General features: G+C 44.6%; 1 protein-coding gene across 4 annotated transcripts in view; it reads right to left on the bottom strand.

The window, feature by feature from the left end:
* MYLK3 (myosin light chain kinase 3) overlaps window positions 1–14,635 on the bottom strand; it is a 71,395-nt gene that overhangs the window by 13,969 nt on the left and 42,791 nt on the right. For all 4 annotated transcript variants that reach the window (XM_043495445.1, XM_043495446.1, XM_043495444.1 and 1 more), the window contains 3 exons: window positions 9,754–10,349; window positions 3,634–3,739; window positions 1,425–1,518 (listed from right to left, as the gene is read on the bottom strand). In XM_043495445.1, coding sequence (XP_043351380.1) covers window positions 1,425–1,518; window positions 3,634–3,739; window positions 9,754–10,349 — 796 coding nt within the window. The remainder of the gene's footprint in view (window positions 1–1,424; window positions 1,519–3,633; window positions 3,740–9,753; window positions 10,350–14,635) is intronic.

Here is a 14,635-nt window from a genome sequence, read left to right as displayed (position 1 = left end):
GTGTATGCAAAGTCTGGATGAGCTCTCTCCTGACATCTAGTGGTGAGCTGTGGAAAAAGACTTCAGAAGCTGATCTCATTTGCATGGACGCACCGACCCTGTCTAACTGCTCATCATGATGGGACTGCTTGCCCAAATGATCACTTGTGGCCAGTGTTGGATCCCCAGTCTCCTTGTTATTGTGGCCAGTGTTGGATCCCCAGTCTCCTTGTTTCTCCTCAGGGTCTTAAGTCCAGCAACCCAAAAGTCCCTTTAATGTTCCCGTCCCTTCTCTATACCCCACTCACAGTTGCTGCCCTTGGCCAGTGCAGCCCCAGAGTTCAGAGGTTCATCTGCAGAGTTCACCTCTGAACTACATTTTAGTAACTTTGCTCCCGAATGCTAGATTTGTGACTGGGAAACTAATATAAATATACATTTCCTAGTAGGTCAAGATTTTTAAAGTGCATTATTTGCCAAGGTAATTATCTCACATTGTTGCTATCTCAAGAGATCACTATATTGGAGAGTTTCAGTACTAAACATTTGTATTGTTATGTTATAATTAGTTTTTACATAAGAATGGTCATACTGGGTCAGACCAATTGTCCATCTAGCCCAGTATCCTGTCTTCTGACAGTCATCGATGTCAGGTGCCCCAGAGGGAATGAACTGAACAAGCAATCATCCAGTGATCCATCCCCTGTCATCCACTCCCAGCTTCTGGCATGCATAGACTGGGGACACTAAGAGCATGGTGTTGCATTCCTGCCCATCCTGGTTAATAGCCATTGATTGACTTGTCCTCTAGGAACTTATCTAGTTCTTTTTTGAACCCCGCTATCGTTTTGGCCTTCACATCATCCTCTGGCAAAGTTTGAAAGGTTGACTGTGCATTGTGTGAAGAAATACTTCCTTGTGTGTGTGTGTGTGTGTGTGTGTGTGTAAAGCTTACTTGGGGGTGGGTCTTTTGCTCATGGTTTGTGTTTATGAGTGGTGTATTTCCAAATTAATGCTGAGTTACTTCTCTCCTTTTATTAAAAGTTTTTGCTACACTCAGACTCTGTGCTTGCAACAGAGGATGTATTGCCTCTGAGAGGCACTCAGTGCGTGGTGTGTAATTGTCCCAGGTCACTGGGTGGGGCTCTAGCCAATTTTGTGTTGTATTGTTAACAAGGAACCCCTATATACTGAACCCGGCCCTTGTTACTGCTGAATTCACCTGGCAGAAGGTTTGCATTAGTGAACACCAAAATAACAGGACATCAAACCTGGTCAGATCAAACAGTCATATAGGATTCAAGCAAGTAGTTACTAAGGCTGGTTTTGTCACATATGATACAATGTTGAGTGGGAAAGTACTTTAATAAGGAAAGCGATGCGCAGGTGCTTGTAATAAGCCAGATTTACTGTCTGTCCCTGGAGGTTCACAAAGCCATACTTACCCTTTCCTTTGCTCCTTTCACTTTTATTATTTTGGCTGCCAGGTTAAGACCAGTTGACACCTCCATGCACTTGTGAACTTGACCAAAACGCCCCCTGTTGATACAGAGAAATACACAGTAAAATGACTTTAAAGTAACTTGCTGCAGAAGCCTTTCAAACAACTGTTCTTATCATTGATTAAAAATAGCCTGGTACAAAGTGAACAGAATCAGGTGGTCTGTAGCATGAATCTCCTCTTTCTCTCAGCTTATGAAGGATTAGTTTTATCTTTCCAGCCAGTTGTTCAATTCTTATATTAAAATATTGTGCTCCATTTGTATTACTACATTACACAATGACATGGTAACCTGCTGATATTCTTTTTTGGTTCTGTAATTATACACTCCTGCTGTCCTTCAGTGATGCATAGTGAGGTATATTAACAAGGATATTTCTGGTCTGATCAAGTAACTTTAAATTACATTAAAGCCAATAACTACACCACCCACATTTATTGCATGATGTAAATTGTCTCCTACCTCACCCACGCACTTGATTTTTAAGCACCGTCTTTTCTCCCACTGCATCACCATCATGCTTGGACCTGTTAGGCCATATTTGCACGTAACTCTACCTGGAAATCATACTCTCCCAAATTACAAATAAGTGCAGAAAAATGAAAGGGCTGAAGGGAAGTGCTCACCTCAAGAATGAAACCCAGGTGCTGTCAAAATAATGTCAGTTTGAAAACTCAGCCACTAACACCCTTTAACATGCTGTTGTTTGTGTGACTGGGATGAAGCTGACAGCTTTGCTTTTGTTGGTCATTGGGCCACTTTCTAGAAGGGGGGGGCTGTATGAATGGAATGTCCTGCAGCAGCAAGGAAGGTGTTAAATGAACAACGCAATGGGAGGGTGGTACACCGGCAAATACATTACAAATTTAAACTCAGTGAGTCGTGAACAATTGAACCAATGTGACAAGGAATGTGAAGAGAAGAAATTTTCAAGTGCTTAGATACCACTGCTAGGAGCCTGGGTAATAAGCAAGAGGGTTCAGAAGTTCTCAATGATGGGAAGAAATGTGCTATAACTGGCATTACTGAAATCTGGTGAGACAATAATGGAAAAGCAAATTAATGGATAAGAATATAATTAACGCCAGTAAACATGGTTTTATGAAAAACAGGCCTTGTCAAACAAACCTTATTTCATTCTTTGAGATTATAAATTTGGTGGATAAAGGTAACTGCATAGATGTACTATAGTTAGACTTTTGTAAGGCAATTGACTTAGTACTGCCTGACATTCTGATCAAAAAATTAGCACTATAAATGTCAATAGTGAACACTTTAATGGATTAAGACCTAGCTAACTCCATCTAGCATTTCTAGTGGAGTACAGTACTAGGCCGACACTATTCAATATTTTCATCAATAATTCTGAAGTAAATATAAAATCACTGCTCATAAAATTTGTGGATGACAAAGATTGGCGGAATGGTAAATAATGATGAGGACAAGGCACTCATACGGACATACAGTCTGGATCAGTTGTATCCATTCTAACAAATGCATTTTAACACAACCAAATGCAAAGTTATACATCTAGGAACAAGGAAGGTAGGCCATACCCACAGAATGGGGACTGTAAAGCAGTAACTGAAAACGATTTAGGGGTCATAGTGAACAAGCAACTCAGCATGAGCTCCCAGTGCGACTCAATGTCAAAAAGGGCTAATGTGATCCTTGGGAATGTAAACAAGGAAGTAGTGAGTAGGGAGTTATATACAGCTCTATATACAGCATTGGTGAGACAGACTGAAATACTGCATACAGTTCTGGTGACCACATTTTTAAAAAGATGTCAAAAAATTGGAGAGTACAACTTAAGAGTTCAATCCATTTAGCTTATCAGACAGAAGATAAGCTTTCGTGAGCTACAGCTCACTTCATCGGACCAAATGCATCCGATGAAGTGAGCTGTAGCTCACGAAAGCTTATGCTCAAATAAATTTGTTAGTCTCTAAGGTGCCACAAGTACTCCTTTTCTTTTTGCGAATACAGACTAACATGGCTGCTACTCTGAAACCTATGTATTTGTAGATACTCTGTGGGCAATGGGTAATTGTAATCATCCTAATAGCTCTTTTTCTGTGTATTTAAGCTACTGCAGAGATGTTGCTAAGTGCACCATTCACAGCACAGCATTAGGGAAAGATGGACTTACCCTCCTAATACTTCATGTTGGCACACTGAGTAGCATGTTGTTATCTCTGTGTGTTTGACGCTCACGAGGCGATGGTCAAAGGGAGCAGGAGGAGGAGGGCTGTCATCTACACAGGAGACAGTTCATTCATTGATTTGGTTTTCCACAAATCATTGGGCATTATTTTCATCATCCCCCCCAGTATTTTTACTTTCCAGGATACAGCTGTATCAAGACCTCAACCAAGGGCAACCTGATAGGTTAGCTAACTACAAACAGGCCTGTAACACCCTGGTCATGGTTGTATGCCTTTTGGCACCTCACTCACTCTACACCTCATCAAAGGTAACGTTCATCATATTCCCACCATTCAAATATCCCTGTCCCTCAGAGAGTCCCCCACAAGCCAATCTGACCACTGAGCTTGGCATCATCACCACAGTACCCCATTGCTTTCTGGAGCAGATGCAAACAGAAATACGGTTCTCCCTCATCATAGTGTTGTTCAGCACAGCTGTGGGTGAGCAGCCTGTACGGGGGAATATCAGAGGGCAACACAAGCACTCAAGATATCTTAGATCCAGCCAGACAATTGTTAACCATTTGCTTTTAGCAATATTCAAAACAAAAACCCTGGAATTTAATAAGGCTCCCATCTTTCTTGCACCTTTTCACTTTACTAGGTCCTCCATCCAGCAAAGCACTTAAGCAGATGAGTAACCCCACTGTCTCCACTGGATGGTAGGAGTAAAATGTCATGAGTGAGGCACCTACCTAATGACTTACAACCACTTACTCATTCAGTGTCAGGAGAATGCCTCTCCCAGTAGCAGCAATCACTGCCATTATCAATAGACGAAATCAGTTCCTGGGGAGATGTCCCAATAAAGTAGCTGATCCAATTTAGCATTACCCAAATAAAGGTCAAATCCCAAAGTCAATCTATGTGTAGAACTCCCTTTGACATAACTGGGAGTTCTTTGTGCAAAGCAAGGGAGAGATTGGGCCATAGATGTTTAATAGATTAATTTAATACATGCTCATTGTAAAATGGCTGCACAGTGTATATTACGCCTTAAAATTCCATTTGTGCATACATGTTTGCACCTATCAGCCACTACTGTAGAACCCAGACCTTGATCAGCATACCTCTTGGAGCATGCTCCATCCACTGCGGGCAGAGAGAACTCCTGTTCTTGCAGCAATCAGAGTGTGATCACTAACGTGCTGCCCAGAAAAAGACTTATGGCCAGGGGTATAACTAGGGACAAAATGAGACCTTTCCTGCAATATTTTACACTCTCTTCACCTGCTAATATTAATGTGTGGTTTGCACACCCCTTCTCTTACATGATAATAAAGGCTTTTATTCAAAGAAATAAAGCTTTAAAAGTATCTCTCCTTTTTCAAACACATAAAATTTCATCGCGTTTTATTTTAAAAGGATTTTTATTCCAAAACAGCCTTTAAATTGAATCCTAAATCCAAAAGAACATTTATTCTGAGATTGTAACTGAAAAGGAACATTAGAATAAAAAGCAAGTCCCATGAACGTGAATACAGTTGTTGTCTGATGCAGCCAAATGTATGCCTGGTGCCTGAATAAATGCTCTCAAACTAAGGCAGTGGCTACACTTGCGAGTTACAGCGCAATAAACCTGCCCAGAGCGCTGTACCTCACTCCCCGTCCACACTGGCAAGGCACATACGGCGCTTTGTCTCCACGGCTACAACGCTGCTGGTACTCCACCTCCCCCAGAGGAATAAAGTTTGTTACGCCACCGCCGGTGCACTGCGGCACCAGTGTGGCCACCCAATGCACTCTGATTGGCCTCCAGAAGTATTCAGAAGTGTCCCACAATGCCTGTTCTAGCCACTCTGGTCTAGTCTGGTCATCAGTTCGAACTCTACTGCCCTGGCCTCAGGTGACCAACCGTCAGACCCGCCCTTTAAATTCTCTCGGAATTTTGAAAATCACCTTCCTGTTTGCTCAGCCAGGCATGGAGTGCTCTCAACAAATCTTTCCAGGTGACCATATCTCCACACGCCAGGCGAGCCCCACTATGGAGCAATGGAGAGTTGTTGGACTTCATCAGTGTTTCGGGGGAGGAAGCTGTCCAGTCCCAGATGCACTCCAGCGTTAGGAATTACACTGCCTTTGGGCAGATATTAAGGGGCATGAGGGAAAGGAGCCATGACCGGGACGCACTGCAGTGCAGGATTAAAGTGAAGGAGCTGCGGAGTGCCTACCACAAAGCCCGCGAGGCAAACGGCCCCTCAGGTGCTCCCCCCCGCGACCTGCTGATTCTACAAAGAGCTGGACGTGATACTTGGGGGCAACCCCACCTCCACTCCAAGCACCACCATGGACACTTCAGAGCGGTAGGAGGAGGAGGAGGAGGAGGAAAGTGGGAGTGGAGTGAGGGTGCTGGGGCAAGAGGAGATACTCTGGAATCCCTGAAGGCATGCAGCCAGGAGCTCTTCTCAAGCCAAGAGGAAGGTAGCCAGTTGCAGTGGCCGGTACTTGGTGGAGGACAAACAGAAGAGCAGGTTCCCAGTAAGCAGCTTTCTTTTCGGGAAGGAATTTTTTCGGTGCGGGCTCTTTGGGTGAGGAGGGTTAGGGCTGCATGCATGCCTAGATGCGGAATAGCGCATTGATGTGGTCTATCACTTCGCGGTAATTGGCCTCAGTGATCTCTTCAAAAGTCTCATCTAGAACGTGGGCAATGCGCTTGTGCAGGTTTATTGGGAGAGCCACCGTGGACCTTGTCTCAGTTAGGCTAATGTGTCTGCGCCACTGTGCCAAGAGGGGCGGGAGGACCATTGCTGCACACAGGCAAGCTGCATATGGGCCAGGGCGGAAGCCACATTGCAGTAGAAGACCCTCCCTTGCTTCCCAGGTCACCCTCAGCAGCAAGACATCTTCCAGGACGGATTCCTGTGGAACATGTTGGGTCAGTGTTCAGTGTAGGTGCCCCCTGCAGCTGTAGCTGCCCAAGGCACAGAAACCAAGAGGACATTTCAGCCGTGACCCTCCTTGACCCTGTGTCAAGGTCAGTCCCCCTTGACCCTGTGCTTACTTACCATTTTGGGGCTCCCATAGGTTATGTGTGCTCTCTTTGGGATGGGAAAATTATGCTATTGTGTAGATTGTGTATGCCCTTCTTAAGTTCGGGGGAATCATTACTCTGTCTAATATAAACAATGCTGCCTCTGTTAAGTGTAGCATTTTGCCTTTACAGATGCAACCTTGAGATCTCAGCAGTCCATGTTATCACCGGCCGAGAGACTGCAAAGACTCAGGAATAAGCCATGAAAAAGCAAAGAAGACATGCTGCAAGAAGTGATGCAGCAATCTCTTAAAGAGAATCAAAAAGCACAGGAGTGGAGGGAGAGCGAAAGCAGGATCCGCCAGGAAAACGCAGTGCACTGGCGGCAAAGCACGGAGCTCCGGCAGCAAAGCACAGATTGGCTGATAAGCATAATGGAGTGCCAAACGGACTCTATCCAGGCGCTCTTAGCCATGCAGGCAGAGCACTACCGCGTCCTCCCCCGCCTGCAGCCATTGTCCCAAAACTCTTTCCCTTGTGCCCCCATGTCACCTCCAACACACTTTCCCCAACATCCGGGTTCTTATCGCCACCAGCTGCCTCCAACACCTGTTGCTTCACAACCCAGCCCTGAAAACTACAACCCTTACCCACTGCACTCAGCCCCCATCCTGAATTATAAACATCCTTATTGCACAGCACTCCAGACAGGAAGGCTGAGTATGAGAACAGAACATATGCAAATCTGTGATTGAACCGTTCCCCATCCCACCCCCTTGCCCTTTCTGTTTCCCAAGCAGTTGTGTCTCTTTTCAATAAATGGATTTTTTGGCTTTGAAAACATTCTTTATTATTGCATAAAGTAAAGATGCCTTAACCCAGGAAAGAAACAGGCACTGCAAATCAGCTTAGCAAACACAGAGTCCTACTAACATTGGAACCACTGCACTTCACTCCCGTGCAGGGCACCAGACATTAGTGGTGTTTTCAGCCTCAAATTGCTCCCTCAAGGCATCCCTAATCCTTGCAGCCCCACACTGTGCGCCTCTAATAGCCCTGCTCTCTGGCTGTGCAAATTCAGCCTCCAGGTGTTGAAACTCGGAGGTCCACGCCTGAGTGAAAATTTTACCCTTCCCTTCACAAATATTATGGAGGGTACAGCACACGGATATAACCACCGGGATGCTGTGTTCAGCCAAGTCCAGCTTCCCATACAGAGATCGCCAGCGGCCCTTTAAATGGCTGCTCCACAGACATTTGGCACCGGCTCAGCCTGTAGTTGAACCGTTCCTTGCTGCTGTCAAGGCTCCCTGTGTAGGGTTTCATGAGCCACAGCATTAATGGGTAAGTGGGGTCTCCAAGGATCACAATGGGCATTTCGACTTCCCCTACTGTGATCTTCCGCTCTGGGAAAAAAATCCCAGCCTGCAGCTTCCTGAACAGGGCAATGTTCCAAAAGTTGCTGTTAGGGGAAATCAACCTAATTATCATATGTGACTCCATTTTGGGTTTCCTATCGGCCATTAACTAGAAGCAAGCACATCACGTACCAAGGAAGGAAGGATCCTTCAAGGTGGACAGCTGGATAGTTTCAAGGTAAGGGAAACAAAGGAGACAGGAACCAGCCAACATGCCTGAAATAGTTGCCGCTCCAGCTTTTTTGCATGGGGAAGATGGCTGCAGGGGATTGGTAATAGATGAGGAGAAGGCCTGTTTATTGGTTTAGGCCCCCCAAGGCACACAGGCAGGATGTTTTGCCAACAGTACATAATCTTTGTGTAACGTGTAATCGGGGTCCCGTTCTGCTTAACGGAGTGGTACCACGCTTAAACATAATAAACCTACAAACTTTAAGACACTGCAGTCTGTCTTTATTTGGTTGCCTCAGCCTAGAAACGAACTGTACGTGTCCTAACTGGAATAATTCATAACAATGCGTGCGTCATGCACCTTTCCAGGCCAGCCTGCATTAATGTCAATGAAACGCCTCCGGTGACCCACAAGCACCTGGAGAACCACAGAGAAATACCCCTTCGATTAACATACTCGGAGGCTAGGTGGGGTGGGAGCCAGAATAGGAATATGCGTCCTATCTATCGCCCCTCCACAGTTAGGGAAACCCATTTGTGCAAAGTCATCCACAATGTCCTGCACGTTACCCAGAGTCATGGTTCTTCTGAGCAGGATGCGATTAATGGCCCTGCAAACTTGCATCAACACGAGTCCAGTGGTCGACTTTCCCACTCCAAACCGGTTAGCGACCGATTGGTAGCAGTCTGGAGTTGCCAGCTTCCAGATTGCAATAGCCACCCACTTCTCCACCATCAGGGCAACTCTCAATCTCATGTCCTTGCGCCGCAGGGTGGGGGCGAGCTCCTCACACAGTCCCATGAAAGTGGCTTTTCTCATCCGAAAGTTCTGCAACCACTGCTCACCATCCCAGACTTGCATGACAATGCGATCCCACCACTCAGTGCTTGTTTCCCGAGCCCAAAAGCTGCGTTCCACAGTGCTGAGCATGTCCGTGAATGCCACAAGCAATCTCGTGTCATACATGTTACACGACTTGATATCATCGTCGGACTCCTCACTGTCACTTTGGATCTTAAGGAATAGCTTGACTGCCAAATGTGACGTGCTGGCGAGACTCGTCAGCATACTCCTCAGCAGTTCGGGCTCCATTTCCCACAGACCGAAACGGAACACAGATCGCGCTGCACAGAAACTGTTGAAAGATGGCGCCAAATGTGGACGGAAACACAGGAATTGCTGGGATGTGAAGCAATGCAACACGGGGCATTGGGACAGGACCCATAATGCCCAGCACCCCACACCCCAATGCCGCTGCAAGTGCCGCAAATGTGGCCACGACAGTGCGCTGGCAGCTGCCAATGTGGACAGACTGCAGTGCTTTCCCTACTCAGCTGTACGAAGGCGGGTTTAACTCACAGTGCTGTACATCTGCAAGTGTAGCCAGGGCCTATGATAATAGCACTAATGAGCATGTTTCAGCTATTATAGTGTATAACGTATGTAAGTACCCTAGAATTCTCAATGTAAAAGTCTCCAAGTATGATTGTGAGCTACTTACCAATGATTACTTCATCCTCCTTGCCAAATGCTTTGCTGGTTTCTACTGATGTAGTGTTTTCTGGGGCGTCTCCTGTACATTGATTTGCATTGTCTTCTTTTTGTCCTGTGTATGTGCTTTCTAATGCCACACATTTTAATTCTAATTCAGATCTAGCATCCTTTGTGAATTCTTTCATTGTCTTTGTTGTTTCTTTATGGCTTTTCATTTTGGCACCAAGATCTTTTTTAGTATCATTTTCAGTTGTGCTTTGAGAGGATATGGACTTGCATTTTAACTCTGATTTCTCTAGGGGCTTTTTATCAGTCGAGACTTTGTTCAATAGTATCTGTGGCTTTCCTAATTTGGGTTCCTGTTCATTGTGTTTATTAGCAAGCTTCACCCCTTTTACTTCTTGAATTGGGTAGGTTCTGGTGTTTGGGGGGCATGGATTGTGTTTAAATTTGCCAGTCAGATGTTTAATTCCTTCAACTTCCAATGGTGAGGACAGAGGGGATTTTACTTTGGAACTTGTACCTCCATGATCACCTAGGCTTCTTTCCTTGGCCACTGGAATCTTTTCTGGGGTTTCAGTCATCTGCACATTGATGGAAATCCTGCAGAGCAAACATTTTCCTTTTTATGCAGATAAATAGCCTCGCTAGATTAACAGAAAATATTTTTTACACTTTGTTTAAATCCCAGTTTTGTAATAATTTCCCTACGAAAAATATCAGATATTGAAATTGCTAACGATAATAAGAAAATGCAATATTTCAGCAATACTTCCAGGATAAATTTACAACATTCTGAAGAGACTCAGTCCCACAAAATCTTATTTTAATAGCTATTTTAACATGCTAGCTTGAATAGATGTCCGCCCTCTGCTGGACATAAACATACCTAAAGCTCAGATTTTGTCATGGATATTTTTAGTAAAAATCATGGACAGGTCAGGGCAATAAACAAAATTCACAGAAGCCCATGACCTGCCCATGATTTTTACTAAAAACAGCCCTGACAAAATGGGGCGGGTGGAGGGTCCAGCACGCACAGCGGCTGGGAGCTCTGGGGTCCCCCCTGCTGCCTGGCGACTAGGAGGATGGAGGCCTGCCGCCAGCAGCACCTGAGAGCTGCGGGGCTGCCAGCTGACATCTCCAGCCCCGGGGCAGAAAAGGTCACAGAGTTCTCTGGCACGGATTCCGTGACTTCCGTGACCACGGTGACATAATCATAGCCTTAATCAAACCTACTCCAGCATTGACCAGTGCCTCTGTGGTGGGGAGCCTTTGTATTTAGCGCTAAAAATTGTGGTCTGGATTTTTAGAACTACTTGTCAGCTCTTAAAAACCTGGGTGGGTGTGTTCTAGTCCTCCTGTGGTTAGCTGAGAGCTGAGGTGTGAGAGTCTGCGTTCATGGGGTGTTATCGAATATTATTCTTTTCACAGTCTGCTATTGAAAATGTTATGTTGTACACCTCAGCTCTTTTGGCTCCCCTGTTTTGCTAATATTATTTCCTTTAGCATTCCTGCCACTAGAAACTTTTAAACATTTTCATTAATCTTATGTTGTCTGGAGATAATGGGATTATAAAAAACCTGCTATATTCTGAAGTTCTCTCAGAGATATTCATATAATTAATAAACTTAGAAACAGCAGCAGGATCAGGCTCTGCAAGAGAAATTGTGGAATCCCCATAACTGGAGGTTTTTAAGAATAGGTTGGACAAACACCTCTCAATGATGGGCTAGGTATATTTGGTCCTTCTTCAGTACAGAGGGGTGGTTTAGATCAGTGGTTCTCAAACTAGGGGCGCCGCTTGTTCAGGGAAAGCCCCTGGTGGGCTGGGCCGGTTTGTTTACCTGCTGCATCCACAGGTTCGGCCAATCGCAGCTCCCATTGGCAGTGGTTCACCGCTCCAGGCCAATGGGGGCTGCAGGAAGGGCGGCCAGCACTTCCCTTGGCCTGCGCCGCTTTCTGCAGCCCCCATTGGCCTGGAGCGGTGAACCGGGGCCAGTGGGAGCTGCAATTGGCCGAACCTGTGGATACGGCAGGTAAACAAACCGGCCCAGCCCACCAGGGGCTTTCCCTGAACAAGCGGCGCCCCTAGTTTGAGAACCACTGGTTTAGATGACCTCTCATGGTCCGTTCCAGCCCTACATTTCTGAGTACTGCAGCTGGCTTCAGTGGGGCGACTGGATATCAATAAGGGCTGTAACGTTGCATCCGAGGGACTATAAAACTGCAGGCAGAGAATGTCTCTGGTGCCTAGAAAAGGAAACACCTATCTAGTTTCTGCAAAAGTATTGTACCTTCAGTAACAAAGATGTTGAAAAGAAACATTTTCTATCTTTTGCATAACAAGTCTGTAGTTTTGTTCTCATTTTTACCATCTCACTGTCATTATAAGCATGATTCTTTTATAACATTGTGATAAATGAAAGGGGAGGGGGTAGCTCCGTTTTAGGGACACCCAGCCAGCTAGCTATACATCCCTCTTGGTAGTTGTTCTCTACTTGCTTTACCTGTAAAGGGTTAAAAAGTCTCCCTGCATAGGTAAAAGGAAGGGAGTGGGCACCTGACCAAAAGGGCCAATGGGAAAGCTAGAATTATTTTTTAAATTGAGGAAAAAACCTTCCCCTTTGTCTGTCTGTGTTGTTCTCCCGGAGAGCAGAGACAGGACTGGAACTATGCTATAAAAAGCTTTGGGCCAGGTATGAAAAATCACCAGATCATACCTAGAAACTACTCATTTGAAACCCCAGATACGTAAGTAGATCAGGAAATGTCTAGGAAGATGCAATTAAGTGTCTCTCTTTTATTTCTTTATGGCTTGTGGACTTCTCTGTGCTAACCCAGGTGCTTTTGTTTTGCTTGTAACCTTTAAGCTGGACCTCAAGAGAGCTATTTTGATGCTTAATCCTTGTAATTATTTTTTTTTAATCTAGCAAAAAGCCTAAGTTCCAAATGTATTTTCTTTCTTTTTCTTTTTAATAAAATTTACCTTTTTTTTAAGAACAGGATTGGATTTTTGTGTCCTAAGAGGTTTGTGCATATGTTGTTTAATTAGTCTGTGGCAACAGCTGATTTCCTTTGTTTTCTTTCTCAGCTCTTCCCCGGATGGGGGGGAGGGGTGAAAGGGCTTCAGGGTATCCCACAAGAAGGAATTCCCAAGTGCGCCTTCCTGGGTTCTCCAAAGGGGTTTTTGCAGTAGGGTGATGGCAGCATCTACCCATCCAAGGTCAGAGAAAATCTGTAACCTTGGGAGTTTAATACAAGCCTAGAGTGGCCAGTATTAATTTTTATAATCCCTGAGGGCCCCCATCTTCTGCACTCGAAGTTCCAGAGTGGGAAATCAGACTTGACAAAGGTATTAAGAATCTGTACTTCAGTGGTATTAAGCTAAGAAGTCAGCTGATGCCAGCTTAGAGCAAACACTGCTATGACTATCTAGACAAGTCTAAACTTGGCAGGGAAACCTGGGCATTTCTCTAACAATTCCAAACGTTGGAACTCTGTTCTTTTTATGTTTCTGTAGAGGCCTATTGACTTCAATGAGAGCTGCACCCATGTAACTGAGCGCAGAATTTGGCCCACTCATTCAGACTTCACATACAGAAAATATCTATATATGCACCCTGACTACAAACTCCTCCATAAATAAAGTGAAGGAAGATTCATGTTCTTTTCACATTGTTATTTAAGAATAAAAATGCTGAGTAAATTTTAAGTCTGATTATAATGAAATGTTGTGTGAAGTTGATCTAGACATCAAACAAATACACTTCCTTTGCACTTTACAGCCTTTGTGTTCAGGGGGTTCCCGCACCCCAATCATGTGAATTTGGGAAATGTGCTGGAACAACATCCCTGGAATCTTCTTTTACTTAGCCACACAACTGGTTATGTCAATGCAAGCTTCCCCCACTCTGCCCTGCCACATCCTTACACTGGACCTCTTCTAGAGATAAAGGGAAATATAGTCTCCAAGCCCTGCCACAGCTCAGCCTTTCTTCTAAGACTGGGGTGCCAATTGCTGCCATTTGCAATGATGTTTTTTCTCATGTGGATCTGTGTGTACTGAGAAGTAGACCAAGACCACTTCCATTCAGTTTATTAGTTTGGTTCTTCAGTCTCCGGCCTTGTCTACACTTACCAGGGGTTCGACATGCAGTGATCGATGCATCGGCTATCGATCTAATGGGTCTAGTGAAGACCCGCTAAATCAATTGCAGATCGCTCTCTCGTCACCTCCTGTACTCCACCTAAATGAGAAGCGCAAGGGAAGTAGACGGGAGAGCGTTTCCAGTCAACATCACGTAGTGTGGACCCCAGGATAAGTAGATCTAAATACATCAACTTCAGCTACGTTATTCACATAACTGAAGTTGCTTAACTTTGATCGATCTCCCCCTGTAGTGTAGACAAGGCCTTAATATGCTTGTATTGCATTCATCTGGGAATACTCCAGCACCTAAAAATACCTGTAAATTGCACAAATAACTAAAGACTACCTAGAGAATAAAGTGTCTATCTTGTATTTAAGGCACCAGAATGCATTCAAACCCTTTAAGTTAAAAGGAACATTTTTAAATGCACATATACAAAAAAGCAGTCACTTTTTGGTCCGTGTTCAAATGCTGACTTGTGTACCTGCACATCGGGATAATTGTATATACACTAAAATGCACATGAGCCTAAACTGAACATGCATGGTCATGTACAGACATGTTTTAAAAATGGGATCTCCATTTTCATTTTTTTCCCCATAATGCAATTGCAAGTTAAATCACAGAACTTTTCTAAAGTCCTAACCAAAAAAAAGGACAAAAGAGAGTATCTGATACTAAATATGTCATATGTTAAAGAGAAAAAAAAGTTAGAAAAAGAAATGTTTGCTCAC

The sequence above is a fragment of the Dermochelys coriacea genome, chromosome 12 (assembly GCF_009764565.3).
Source record: "Dermochelys coriacea isolate rDerCor1 chromosome 12, rDerCor1.pri.v4, whole genome shotgun sequence".
In the NCBI taxonomy this organism is placed as follows: Eukaryota; Metazoa; Chordata; order Testudines; family Dermochelyidae; genus Dermochelys; species Dermochelys coriacea.
This window is presented reverse-complemented; position numbering and strand designations above follow the sequence as displayed.